Source organism: Scyliorhinus torazame, chromosome 14, assembly GCF_047496885.1.
Source record: "Scyliorhinus torazame isolate Kashiwa2021f chromosome 14, sScyTor2.1, whole genome shotgun sequence".
NCBI lineage: Eukaryota > Metazoa > Chordata > Chondrichthyes > Carcharhiniformes > Scyliorhinidae > Scyliorhinus > Scyliorhinus torazame.
In genome coordinates, this window is record NC_092720.1 from 219,028,759 (window position 1) to 219,043,282 (window position 14,524).

At 50.8% G+C, this 14,524-nt stretch overlaps 1 protein-coding gene across 1 annotated transcript in view; it reads right to left on the reverse strand.

Moving 5' to 3' along the window:
• Positions 1–312: 312 nt before the first annotated feature.
• Positions 313–14,524, reverse strand: part of LOC140389168 (uncharacterized) — a 70,959-nt gene continuing 56,747 nt past the window's right edge. The window contains exons 10-16 of the mRNA XM_072473329.1: positions 9,911–10,229; positions 9,765–9,826; positions 9,579–9,716; positions 9,252–9,485; positions 6,611–6,633; positions 6,395–6,510; positions 313–1,065 (exon numbers count right to left, since the gene is read on the reverse strand). Coding sequence (XP_072329430.1) covers positions 509–1,065; positions 6,395–6,510; positions 6,611–6,633; positions 9,252–9,485; positions 9,579–9,716; positions 9,765–9,826; positions 9,911–10,229 — 1,449 coding nt within the window. The 3' untranslated portion in view covers positions 313–508. The remainder of the gene's footprint in view (positions 1,066–6,394; positions 6,511–6,610; positions 6,634–9,251; positions 9,486–9,578; positions 9,717–9,764; positions 9,827–9,910; positions 10,230–14,524) is intronic.

Consider the following 14,524-nt stretch of genomic DNA (forward strand, 5'->3'; position numbering starts at 1 on the left):
CAGACTGGCTGTGTGGAATTTCCCGATAGGGACTCGATGTGTGACAGGAACATGGAAGTGGGAAGTCCAGGCTCATGTTTATTTTCCCTCCTTTGTTTCTGATTCAATTCTCTTTCAGGTGTGAAGAAAGGTCCTGCCTGAAATGTCTGATCAGCGATTAAGCATTTTGAGTTGTTGAATTCCTGCCAGTACCAGGTATCCAGCAGCAGGTGGCGATACTGCGCTGTAAAACTTTACTGATCTTTGTACAGCTCGACATCACCATCGTGTGGCTGCAATCGGCACTACAATGAACTGCAAGGGAAAGTTCAAGATATTTAATTTCCTTTTTATTTTAATCCTCTGACGTTTTTATTTGTGTTGTTTTTATTTACAGTCTGATTGGGATTTTACAATTTGCAAATTAACCAACACATTTAGTGACAAACTGTTGTCTATGGATGTTTCTGACCCCCAACCCCTGACCTCTGCCCCTGACCCTCAAGTCATTGTGATGTCAGGGATGATGTCACCACCCTGAGGCCCCGCCCCTTTCCCAATCCGGATCAGAACCGGAGCAGATTCTCAGAAACTGGTTTACATCCCGAGTCCAGAAGAAAGGATAAAGTTTCTCAGTGAATTTATTCCCGGTGAAGGTGTGGAGATGGGACTTGGTGTCCACGTTGTAAAATGAAACTGTCCCAGACTCATAACTGAGATAAACTCCCACCTTCCCGGGGATCTGACCGACACGGAGACGGGATCCAGGAGAGGAATTTATATCAAACTGATCAACAACCCGCCCAATGGTCCAGGATCCAGTCTCTGGGCTCAGTCTGACCGGGTCCTTCCTCTCCACAGACTCTGCGGCTACTCCCAGACTCCAGCCCCGATTCCCCGTCACCTCCACCTCCCAGTAATGTCTCCCCGATGTGAATCCCCCTGATCCCAGCGCACATTCCCAGTCTGTAAACCTCTTCCTGGTGTCAGGGAGACTCCTCTGGGTCCGGGCCCGTCTCAGACTCTTCAGATCCTCAGACAACTCGAGCCAGGGATTCGCTGTTTCCACATCCAGGGTCACAGAGACTGGGAGAAAATACAGAAAATTAGAGACTCGGGGGGAGAGACTCACTGGGGATCAGGGGAGCGACTCACTAGGGATCGGGGGGAGACTCACTGGGGATCGGGGGAGACTCACTGGGAATCGGGGAGAGACTCACTGAGGATCGGGGAGAGACTCACTGGGGATCGGGGGGAGACTCACGGGACCGGGGGAGAGACTCACTGGGAATCGGGGGAAGACTCACGGGATCGTTGAGAGAGACTCACTGGGGATCTGGGGGGGAGACTCACTGGGGATCGGAGAGAGACTCACGGGATCGGGGAGAGACTCACTGGGGATCGGGAAGACACTCACTGGGGATCGGGGGAGACTCACTGGGGATCGGGGGAGACTCACTGGGGATCGGGGGGAGACTCACTGGGGATCAGAGGGAGACTCACTGGGGATCGGGGGGAGAGACTCACTGGGGATCAGAGAGAGACTCTGGGGATCGGGTGAGACTCACTGGGGTTCGGGGGCAGAGACTCTCTGGGGATCGGGGGGAGACTCACTGGGGATCGGGGGGAGACTCACTGGGGATCGGGGGAGAGACTCACTGGGGATCGGGGGACTCACTGGGGAATGGGTGGAGACTCACTGGGGATCGGGGAGAGACTCACTGGGGATCGGCGAGAGAGACTCACTGGGGATCGGGGGGGGACTCACTGGGGATCGGGGGAGAGACTCACTGGGGTTCGGGGGAGACTCACTGGGGATCGGGGGGAGAGACTCACTGGGGATCGGGGGAGACTCACTGGGGATCGGGGGGAGAGACTCTCTGGGGATCGAGGGGAGAGACTCACTGGGGATCGGTGGGAGACTCACTGGGGATCGGGGAGAGACTCTCTGGGGATCGGAGGAGAGACTCACTGGGGATCGGGGGGAAAGACTCACTGGGGATCGGGGGGGAGACTCACTGGGGATCGGGGAGAGACTCACTGGGGATCGGGGGAGGGACTCACTGGGGATTGGAGAGAGACTCACTGGGGATCGGGGGGGAGACTCACTGGGGATCGGGGGGAGACTCACTGGAGATCGGGGGATACTCACTGGGGATCGGGGGGAGAGACTCACTGGGGATCGGGGGGAGACTCACTGGGGATCGGGGGAGAGACTCACTGGGGTTCGGGGGAGACTCACTGGGGATCGGGGGGAGAGACTCACTGGGGATCGGGGGAGACTCACTGGGGATCGGGGGGAGAGACTCTCTGGGGATCGGGGGGAGAGACTCACTGGTGATCGGTGGGAGACTCACTGCGGATTAGGGAGAGACTCACTGGGGATCGGAAGAGAGATTGACTGGGGATCGGGGGGAGAGACTCACTGGGGATCGGGGGGAGACTCACTGGGGATCTGGGAGAGACTCACTGGGGATCGGGGGAGGGACTCACTGGGGATCGGGGGATACTCACTGGGGATCGGGGCGAAAGACTCACTGGGGATCGGGGGGAGAGACTCACTGGGGATTGGGGAGTGACTCACTGGGGATCGGGGGTAGAGACTCACTGGGGATCGGGGGGAGACTCACAGTGGCTCGGGGAGAGACTCACTGGGGATCGGGGGGAGACTCACTGAGGATCGGGGAGAGACTCTGTGTGAGTGTGTGTAACTGTGTGTGTAACTGTGTGTGTGTGTGTGTAAAACTGTATGTGTGTAACTGTGTGTAACTGTGTGTCACTGTGTGTGTGTGTGTAACTGTGTGGGTGTAACTCTGTGTGTAACTCTGTGTGTGTAACTGTGTGTGTGTGTGTAACTGTGTGGGTATGAAACTGTGTGTGCGTGTGTGTAACTGTGTGTGTAACTGTGGGTGTGTGAAAGTGTGTGTGTGTATAACTGTGTGTGTGTGTGTGCGCGTGTAACTGGGTGGGTGTAACTGTGTGTGTGTGTAACTGTGTATGTGTGTAACTGTGTGCGTGCGTGTAACTGTGTGTATGCGTGTGTGTAACTGTGTTTAACTGTGTGTGTGTGTGTGGGTGTGTAACTGTGTGTGTGTGTGTGTAACTGTGTGTGTGTGCGTGTAACTGTGTGTGTGCGTGTAACTGTGTGTGTGTGTGTGTGTGTAACTGTGTGTGTAACTGTGTGTGTGTGTAACTGTGTGTGTGGGTGTGTGTGTAACTGTGTGTGTGTAACTGTGTGTGTGTAACTGTGTGTGTGTGTGTGTGTGTGTGTTTGTGGGGGTGGGTGGGTGACGTCATCAAAATAAACTAATCTCTTCTCAAATTTAGATGAAGGTCTCAACACCGAGATATTTCCGTTCTGCTCCGTGGAAACAAATATGGCGGATTCTCCGCTTCACGGCACCGGAAGTGCGATCGGGCGGAGATTCGGGCGTAATGCACAAATCGAGGTTTGTGCCCGGCACTGATTCCGCGCCAGGCTCCAGTCCCTCCCTGGCGGTGAAATCAAAGTTTGTGCCCTGCAGCGGGCCCATGTAACACCCTCATTTACATAGATTTAAATCTAATCAGCGGATTGGACACAGTATGCTCCGCCCTTCCACGATGCTCCGCCCCTCTCAGGCAGAAGTCACGCGGGTGTGAATTAGTGCAAGTATTTACAAACGGGGACTGGGCTCCATGGCTGCTGAGGGGCAGAGAGAGGGTAAAAAACCCTCAAAAAGCCTCAATAATTGTGGGACTTGCTGGGGGGGCTGCCTGGGCCGGGGGGAGTAACGGGGAGCGACTTGGTGACAGGTCTGTGCACTCGGGGTGTCCCCCTCGGGATCGGGGTGGCCTGGCTCAGACCCCCATTGCTGCAGTCTGGGTTTTAAACACACCCCTTTGGTGCTACTCACAGGCCCCTGGCTGCTCACTCTGCTGACTGCTCACTGTGTCCTGGAAATGTTCACAGAGCCTCTGGTCATTTGGGAGCCACCCAGGCCGCCCCTCTGGAAAGCCTCAGACCCCGGCTGAGCCATCACCGGGATGGGCGTGGCCAAGCTCAATCAGTGACACACCAGGTGCTGCCACTCCTCAGTTCACTCATCAGAAGCTCAGCCCCACTGCAGGGGAAGCAGGGGAATAGCAGAGCTCACCCCAAACAAAGCACACAGGCACCCAGGTGGCCCTGTGTGGGGAATGTATAGTGCTAATAATTCACCAGTGCATTTGTATCATGTTCTGCTGTTGTGTTATGTTGTTAACCCTGTGGGCTCCACCAGAAATTGGCTAGCTGTAACAAGACAGAGGGTGGTGGTTGATGGGAAATGTTCAGCCTGGAGTTCGGTTACTAGTGGTGTTCCACAAGGATCTGTTTTGTGGCCACTGCTGTTTGTCATTTTTATAAAAGATCTGGAGGAGGGCGTGGAAGGATGGGTGAGTAAATTTGCAGATGACTCTAAAGTTGGTGGAGTTGTGCACAGTGGGGAAGGATGTTGCAGGTTACAGAGGGACATAGATAAGCTGCAGAGCTGGGCTGAGAGGTGGCAAATGGAGTTTAATGCAGAAAAGTGTGAGGTGATTCATTTGGAACGAGTAACAGGAATACAGAGTACTGTGCTAATGGTAAGATTCTTGGCAGTGTAGATGAGCAGAGAGATCTTGGTGTCCATGTACATAGATCCCTGAAAGTTGCCACCCAGGTTGATAGGGTTGTTAAGAAGGCGTACGGTGTGTTAGCTTTTATTGGTAGAGGGATTGAGTTTCTGAGCCATGAAGTCATGTTGCAGCTGTACAAAACCCTGGTGCGGTCGCATTTGGAGTATTGTGTGCAGTTCTGGTCGCCAGATTATAGGAAGGATGTGGAAGCATTGGAAAGGGTGCAGAGGAGATTTACCAGGACGTTGCCTGGTATGGAGGGAAGGTCTTATGAGGAAAGGCTGAGGGACTTGAGGCTGTTTTCGTTAGAGAGAAGCAGGTTAAGAGGTGACTTAATGGAGGCATAAAAGATGATCAGAGGATTAGCTAGGGTGGACAGTGAGAACCTTATTCCTCGGATGGTGATGTCTAGCACGAGGGGACATAGCTTTAAACTGAGGGGAAATAGATATAGGACAGATGTCAGAGTCAGGTTCTTTACTCAGAGAGTAGTAAGGGCGTGGAATGCCCTGCCTGCAACAGTAATGGACTCGCCAACACTAAGGGCATTTAAATGGTCATTGGATAAACATATGGACGATAATGGAATAGTGCTTTGGATTGGTTTCTCAGGTTGACGCAACATCGAGGGCCGAAGGGCCTGTACTGCGCTGTTATGTTCTATGTTCTGTGGGCCATTGTGTGGCTTCACCCACAGGGGGATATGTTGGGGCATGTACGGGCTCCGCCCATGGCTCCTCCCCTTGAAAGGAAGTATAAAGAGCAGCTAACCTGCAGGCGGTTCCCATTATTGTACCAGTCGCAGGCAGGCACTGTTCTAAGCTGATTAAAACCACGGTTTACTTCTCTTCGTGTCTTTGAGTGAATTGATGGTTGCATCACACTGCTAGCTGACAAGGGCACTGCCAGGCTGTCACTGACAATGTGTCAAGCTGCCATTTTCTGTGTGCTGGTGATCAGGCTGGGGGTGTCCAGCGTGTGTGTTGCGGAGGGAGCTGGGGACCCTCCCAAAGTGAGTTGGTGCTTGGGAGGGGGGGGGGGGGGGCTGTCGGGGTGGGTTCGGTGGCCTGGGAGATCGGGATATCATTTTAAAATGGCGTCCCGATCTCTCGCTGCACTGAGGAGTTCGGGCGAGCGGAGCTCCTCACTGCACAAAACGGGGCGATGAGCGGCCTCGGCCCCGCGTTCCCCACAGGCACCTTACCCAACGTGGGGGCCGTTTTATCGCCAAGTGTTTCTCGGCACTGCGAGCGCCGAGAAACACGCGGTTAAATACGGTCACTCTGGGATTTTTGAGGAGCAAAGGTTCAGCTGGGAATGGCGGAGTTTCCACTTGTTAAAGTTTGCAAGACAGAGCTTCATCTGAGAGTTCCTGTATTGGTGATGTTTGGGGAGCTGACAGTTTCAGCTGACCGAGCTGAGAATGATGTTTAGAAAGTGGATTAGGTGCATGAATCAGACTTTAATTCCAATCAGGACCATTTTTATCCTCATTTCTTTATAACAAAGCTCTTAAACATTCTCTCTGCCGACGGATTCTCCGTTGCGCCGGCAGCGCTCCCACGCCCGCGGGTTTCCCGGCGGTGTGGGGTGGCCACAATGGGCAATCCCATTGGCAGGTGGCGGAGGTGGAGAATCCCGCTGCCGGTGAGGGCCGCTGCCCAGGAAAAGGAGGCTGGCGGACCGGAGAATCCCGCCCGGTGTCTTTGATATTTATATGGATAATGATTGAAATATAAGATATAAATCAGGACAGAGGAACTTATCTGAGTTTTACCAGGGTTAATGACATCCAGCATTTCTCTCCACACTGGGAACGGGAAAGGGCTGTTGAATTTTCCGATGGACAGGACACCATCTGCTAGTAACAGCTGATTAATCTCATCACTCATCCTGTAAAAAATATTAAAGATTTGATTATAAATTGACCATAAACACTTTGCTGAGTAATTTTACCAACTTGCCCTGAGTTTCAGTAAAGTTCATGTCCTACCTCCTCTTCCGAGATGCTTCCTCCTGAAATAAACAAAACACAAATCTGAGTTGACAGAGACGGACTGTCTATATCCAGAAAGCAGAAATGACCCTCACATTGTTACAAGCTGCTGAGAATTGTCAATTCCCATTGCTGCAGACATGGAATAGAAAGAGGATGTTACACAAAGGATATTGAAGCACAGGAGAAAGTATCAGAAAGATTGACAGCAACTGAGCGGCTTCAACTAACAGCAAAGATTGATCAGCTTTACTGTAGACAAGAGAAGACCTGATAGAGATCTTTCAAATGATGAAAGGGGTCGGGTTTGATAGATTCAGTGAAGATGTTTACACTGTAGAGAATCCAGAAATAGGGATAGAATCATAATATATGTCATGATATAGTAGCACGGTAGCACAAGTGGCTAGCACTGTGGCGTCACAGCGCCAGGGTCCCAGGTTCGATTCCACACTGGGTCACTAACTGTGTGGAGTCTGCACGTTCTCCCCGTGTCTGCGTGGGTTTCCTCCGGGTGCTCCGGTTTCCTCCCACAGTCCAAAGACGTGCAGGTTAGGTGGATTGGCCGTGCTAAATTGCCCTTAGTGTCCAAAAAGGTTTGGAGGGTTATTGGGTTATGGGATTACAGTGGAAGTGAGGGCTTAAGTGGGTCGGTGCAGACTCGATGGGCCGAATGGCCTCCTTCTGCACAGTATGTTCTATGATATGCAAACATGCAGCTAATGAACACACAGAATTTGGACACGACCAATGAGCAGTCAGGACACTGAGGGGTGGTATCTCACGATAAAAGGGATGAGGCACTCACACCCCGCCTCTTTCCACAGACCAACATCTACAGAGTGAGACAGGGTGTATCCTCAGCATCACACCCCAGCACGTGGCTTAGAGCAAGGCTGGTTCAGTTAGACTGAGTTACCACATTTAGATTAGCAGAGAGTCGAACTCATTGAGAACTGTGCTAATAGTTCAATGAAACACATTGAACTCACTTCAAAGTTTGGAGCAACTTTTACTCAAAACTGCATCAAGTGGCAGCTTGTGTTCTTCCAAATTACATAACACAACCATAAAGTTACAAATAAATCCAATCGGGAGTTCAGGAGAAACTTCTTTGCCGAGAGAGTGATGGGAATGTGGAACTCACTGTCACACGGGGTGGAATTTACTCCAGTCTGTCACAGCAGTGAGCATGGTGTCCGGACATAGGGAATCACACGAGAGGACACGGCTCAGTCTGTCGATGGCAGGAAAACCTCCCGGGATTAAGTCAGAGTCGGGAAGGGGTCAATGCACCAGACTAGCGGCAGGAAGTTAATTAGTCTCATTAATGAGTTTGTGAAGCCAGTTTAAACCTGATTCCAACATCATTAACTGCTGCTTTTCCAATTCAGTTTAAATCCCATGGGTTGGATTTTATGAGGATCCCCCTTCCCGTAATCGGGAACGCCGCGACCCTGGGATTGAAAATGACTGTGTAAAGAGATTGAAAGGTGCTGAGCACTGACCCTCCAGCAGGATGGCTTCAGGAAATGTGTTTGTGATATTCCGATAAGAATCATCATTAAAAGGACAAGATCCAAGGGTCTGGCACTGCAGCCAAGAAGGAGGGTCAAGAACGGTCAACCTGGCTCCCGGGCCTACAATTCACACCAGAAGGAGCAGCCGGGTGGGGAATTGTAATTTATCAGCCAAATCCGAGGGGGATTGGGGCTGAGGTTTTAAAATAACTTCAGGGTAACATCCAAATCCGGGGGGGATTTGGGTTTGAATTGAGGAACGTTTGGGCTGAAATGTAGGGTTTTGTCTGTGGTTTTTCAGGAGAGGCTTTTTAATAAGTTGTGGTGATTTGTGTGTTTATGTGGAAGCCGAGGTTAAATTGTGGAGGGATTTCAATTGGAAAACCAATTAAATGCTGTGTGATGTGATTTACACTAGTTTAGAACTCTTTGTATTCGGGTGTTGGGAGTGTTTTCACTAAACAACAAGTTTGTGGTTGAGCCAATCCCCGTGTCTGTGTAATTTTGTCCTTTACAAAATCCTCAAGTCGAGAACCATCAGTCAGAGGAAACGGGAGCGTGAACCTCTTACAGTCCCTCAATCAGGTACACAGTGCAACTGAACAAGGGCATTCCCGCTACATCCTCAATCCCACCACCTCTCCCCCCATCCCCTCCCAGAATCCCACCAGTAACCCCAATAGGGTTTGATTTTCAGGCTTCCCGTATTGTGAGACCCCTGCTCATTGCTGAGGGAATACCAGTGACAGCAGGATGAGAACATTCATTGCCCTGTGAAGGGGCTGAATTGGTTACAGGAAGGCTGTCCCACAAGACTTACCACCACAGACTTAATCTGTGTAGAGATGGAAAGACAACAGAAACTCCACACAGTGTCATTCCCCATGTCCCCTTCCACTCACCCCACACCCTGACTAAATGTACCCTGGGGGGAACAGCATTAAATTCCACCCACCCAGGGAAAGCCAGGGCTACATTTAAGGAGAAGCTGGATACAGGTGAGGGAGAAAGTAACAGAAGGATATATTGACATGGAAATGAAGTAGGATGGGAGGAGGCTCGTGTAGATCATGTGACTGTGAACTTTCACTGAACTAAACTGAAATATAATCCCTCACCTTCAGAAATCTCACTCCGTCTTTTTGTTCCAACTGGTTTTCCAACTTTGAGAGTTTCTCCTGAATAGAAATTAAATTCTCCTGAATTTCACAAAGATTTTCCTCCATTGGTTTTAGAATTTTTTCCTCTTCTTCCCTGAGATCCCGCAGGGAACGCTGCTCTTTCTCAGTGAGAATCTGGTGCATTTTAGTGAACTCGGATGTGATGTGGCTCTGCAGACTGACCGACTGTTTCTACAAGAAGAAACATTAAAAATAATATGTTTCTGGAATAAAAACAACAAAATAATGGATTAAATTTGGAAGCTCAGCACAGGGAGACTTTACCCTAATTTGGGAAATCTTCTGTTTCTGCTGCTGCTCCATTTCTAGAACCGTCGATTTCTTCTCTGTGAGAGAATCGAAGGAAGATTTCACCCCATCCAGGGATTGGGAGAGAAAATCAGAAAATAAAAGTGTTAGATCCTGAAAATGTGATCAGATAATCAGGGGATCAAATCTGTTCCCTTTTACCTTGTAGATTTCAACATCTTTCTGAATCGGGATGAAGCGGTGTTCTCTGTGTTCCCGCGAATCTACACAAATCACACAGATCAATTTCTTGTCAGTTTCACAAAACAGCTTCAGTTCTTCCTGATGTTCCTCACAGTGAAGTTTACTTTCCTTCTCTTTCCCATTCAGCTTTAATTTCCGAGCTTTCTCAGCCAGATTTGCTAAGATCCGATTGGCCCTGAGGATTCTTTCTGGAAACTCCTGTCTACATTCTGGGCAGGAGTTTCTCTCCTTTTCCCAACACTGGGTGATACAGGAGCGGCAGAAGTTGTGTCCACACTCCAGTGAAACCGGATCAGTGAAGAAATCAAGACAAATGGGACAAATTGTATCCTCGGTCCAACTGTCCTCCTGCTGTCTGGAAGCCATGTTCACACTCAGCACTTCCTGATTCAAACCACTTTCAGTTTCAATGTTCCTGCTCCGCTACTGAACATATTCAGTTCAGTAATTCCCTCATGATGTTCACTGCAATACTCACGGAATTCACCTGAGGAAGGAGCAGTGCTCTGACAGCTAGCAATCCGAAACAAACCTGTTGGACTTTAACCTGGTGTCAGACTTCTTACTGTGCCCACCCCAGTCCAATGCCGGCATCTCCACATCAAGGAATTATTGTTATTTGCTGCTCTCGGTCCTGCCCACTTTGAGAGCTGGAGACAAAACCCGGAGCAGAATCAAGCATAAACAGGGTTAGAGTGAACGACAGGGAATAATTGAACCCAGGCGATGGGAGTGAAGGTCTGTTGGTGGTGGGGGTGGGTGGAGAGAGGATGGGAGGAGGTGGGGATTGTGTCCTGTGAGTGACTGGCAGCCTGCTGCTCTCCTTCATATACTTCTGTCTCAAAGCAGCCCCAGGCACGGATGGTCAAGTTGTGTTTTACTTTGTGGGAAACACAAACTGAAACATATTGTCCAGCTCCTCCTGACCTGTCCCTTTACGTAAACCCAGCCTGACTCCAACTCAAGTTAGATGTTTGGTATTTATTTGTTATGAATTTTGACTGAAACTTATATCACTGTGAAAATGAAGATTTTTTGATAAAAATCAGCTTTGGAGAATTACAAGGTTGTCTGAATTTTTTCCAAGAATAATATTTGAATTAAAAGCGAGTCTGAAATGTCTCTGGTGCTGGCTGACTCCTCCCCCAGCCCTCAGGGCTTTTCATACTGATGATGGGGGTGTTAGTTGAGTTGATTTGTTGAACAAGCTGCACAGTGAGTATATTGAAGTGGGTGAGGTTTGTACAGAGCCGCTCTCTGCTCTGAGGCAGCTATTGCTGCACTGGTGTAATGTGTGTCACAGTGTAGCAGCTGAAAGGCTGCAGCTTTTAACTTTACACTTGTCCTTTTACTCGATACTGAACAAGCTGGAGGGCCTCAGCAGCTCTTTCTACATCCAGACCATTGGTCTTGTCTGTCTCCTTCCGCACTGTCAGCCAATGAAGACTTTACTATTTGACCCATGGCTGGGGTTTCAAATCAGAGTTTTCCTTCTCCAGGGCAGGCTGCCAATCAAAGCTGCCAATCGGGAACGGTCTGGTTTTGAGGAGGCAGACACTCACTTTCACATCTCTGCCCAAACAGGGATCAGTGTGTGAAGCGGGCAGAGGCAGTTTGATTCGGAGGGACTATTTCACACACTGACCAGATGGGACTTTTTGTGAATGACGAGAATCTCCATTCTCTTCAGCATCCTGGTCATTCCTGACCCTTTTTCACAATCCATAAGGAAGTAACTCTGTGCTGCTCTTTGACGCATTGGGTGGGATTTTGCTCTCTGTGCACAGAGAGCTGGTTAGAGAGAGAAAGCCGTTGTGTAGCTCTCCAGCTGCACAGCTGAGTTTTCCCTCCAGATTCTCTGGCACTCTGATCTCAGAAAATCTATGGCCGTGGTTTTCACCCTCACGCTGGCAGGGCGGGGCCTGATAGATCCGGCAACGCCGGCTCCACCGAGATCGGGGCGCCCTGATCTGTGTTAAAATAATGCAGCCCCACCCCCCACGGATACGGGGAACCCCCTCCCCGACAAGCACAGGGGCAACCCCACCCCCCACAAGCACAGGGACCCCGCCCCCCCCCAAACCCCACACATAAACACAGAAACATATAAAAAAGGAGTAGGCCATTCGGCCCTTCGAGCCTGCTCCACCATTCAATATGATTGTGTCTGATCCTCTATCTCAATGCCACATTCCCGCTTTCTCCCCAAACCCCTTGATGCCATTGAAATGTAAAAATTATCTGTCTCTTTCTTGAATATATTCAGTGACTTGTGGTAACCTCCTGTGGTCAAGAATTCCACAGGTTCACAACCCTTTGAATGAAGAAATATTTCCTAATTTCAGTCCTGAATAGTCTTCCCCGTATCCTGAGACTGTGTCCCCTGGTTCGAGATTCCCCAACCAGGGAAAACATCCTCCCTGAATCTAGTCTGTCCAGCCCTGTTAGAATTTTATACGTTTCAATCAGATCTCCTCTCATCCTTCTAAACCCGAGTGAACACAGGCCCAGTCGAATCATTCTCTCCTCATTGCACTGTCCCCCCAACCCCAGTATTAGCCGGGTGAATCTCCGCTGCACTCCCTCTGTGACAAGTAAATCCTTTCTCAGGCAGGGAGACCAAAACTGCTCACAATACTCCAGGTGTGGTCTCACCAAGGCCCTGTATAACTGCAGTGACACATCCCTACTTCTGAACTCCAATCCTCTCACAATGAAGGCCAACAAACCATTCACCTTCCTAATTGCTTGCTGCAGCTGCCTCTCCACTTTGGTTGGCTGGTGTACAAGGACCCAGATCCCTTTGTACATACACACTTCCCAATACATCACCATTTAAATAATCCTCTTCCTTTCTGTTTTTCACACCACAGTGAATAACTTCACATTTAGCCACGTTATCCTGCATCTGCCATGTGTTTGTCCACTCACTCAACTTGTTTCAATCACCTTGAAGCCTCCTTGCATCCTCCTCACAAATCACAGTTCCACCCAGTTTTGTGTCATCCATAAACTTGGAAATGTTACATTTGGTTCCCTCATCCAGGTTGTGTTTATATATCGTGAACAGCTGGGGCCCAAACACTGACCCCTGTGGTACCTCACTAGTCACTGCCTGCCACTCGGAAAAAGATCCATTGATTCCCACTCTGTTTCCTGTCTGTCACCAATTCCTGATCCACGTACATTCCCACAATCCCATGTGCTTTAATTTTTGCCAACTAACCTCTTGTGAAGGACCAAATCAAAATCCTTCTGAAAATCCAAATATACCACATCGACTGGTTCTCCCTTATCTATTCTACTAGTTACATCCTGAAAACACTCCAGTGGATTATTGAAGCCCTTCATAAGCCTATGTTGGCTTTGTCCAATCCTGTTAATGCTTTCCAAATCTTATGTTATTACATCTTTTATAATTGACTCGAGAATCTTCCCCACTCCTGGGGCGTCATTCTCCGACTCCCCGCCGGGTTGGAGAATCGCCGGGGGCTGCCGTGAATCCCGCCCCCGCCAGTTGCCGAAGTCTCCGGCACCGGATATTCGGCGGGGGCGGGAATCGGGCCGCGCCGGTTGGCGGGCACCCCTGCTCGAGTCTCTGGCCCAGATGGGCCGAAGTCCCGCCGATAAATTGCCTGTCCCGCCGGCGTGGATTAAACCACCTTTTGAACGGCGGGACAAGGGCGGCGTGGGCGGGCTCCGGGGTCCTGGGGGGGGGTGCGGGGCGATCTGACCCCGGGGGGTGCCCCCACGGTGGCCTGGCCCGCGATCGGGGCCCACCGATCCGCGGGCGGGCCTGTGCCGTGGGGGCACTCTTTCCCTTCCGCCATGGCGGAGGTGGAAGAGACTCCCTCCACTGCGCATGCGTGGGAAACTGTCAGCGGCCGCTGACGCTCCCGCGCATACGCCGCCCCGAGATGTCATTTAGGCGCCAGCTGGCGGGGTAACAAAGGCCGTTTCCGCCAGCTGGCGGGCGGAAATTCCTCTGGCGCCGGCCTAGCCCCTCAATGTTGGGGCTCGGCCCCCAAAGATGCGGAGAATCCGCACCTTTGGGGCGGCGCGATGCCCGTCTGATTGGCGCCGTTTTGGGCGCCAGTCGGCGGACATCACGCCGTTTCGGGAGAATTCCGCCCCAGGTGTCAGACTAACTGTAATTCTCCCTTTTTTCGCTCCCTCCCTTTTTAATCAGTGGGGTTATATTTGCCACCCTCCATCTGCAGGAACTGCTCCAGGGTCTATAGAATTTTGGAGATGGTCACCAATGTGTCCAACATTTCCAGAGCCACTTCCTTTAATAATCTGGGACGGAGATTTGTCAGCCTTTAACTCCATTCATTTCCCAGCACCATTATCTGACTGATACTGATTTCCTTCAATTCCACCCTCTCACTGGACCCTTACATTTCTGGGTAATTATGTGTGCCCTCTTTCCTGAATGCCCCCAATGGAGCTCCCCAGAGGACCTGTCCCTGACACTGGCCCCTGTTAAAGGAGAGAGACTCAGGGCTGGATTCTCCGGACGCCGAAATCACGTACGGCCGGAGAATCACAGTTCCCGACCAAATCAGCGGCGGTATCGCTTTCTCATTGCTCCGCCCCCTCCAAAGCGTACTCTCCGAGTCCGCCCGCCACGTATCGACGGCCTCAGGACATTGCCTGAGGCCCGCCCCCCGATGCTCTGCCCCCGACCGGCCAAGTTCCCGAAGGCGACGGTCACG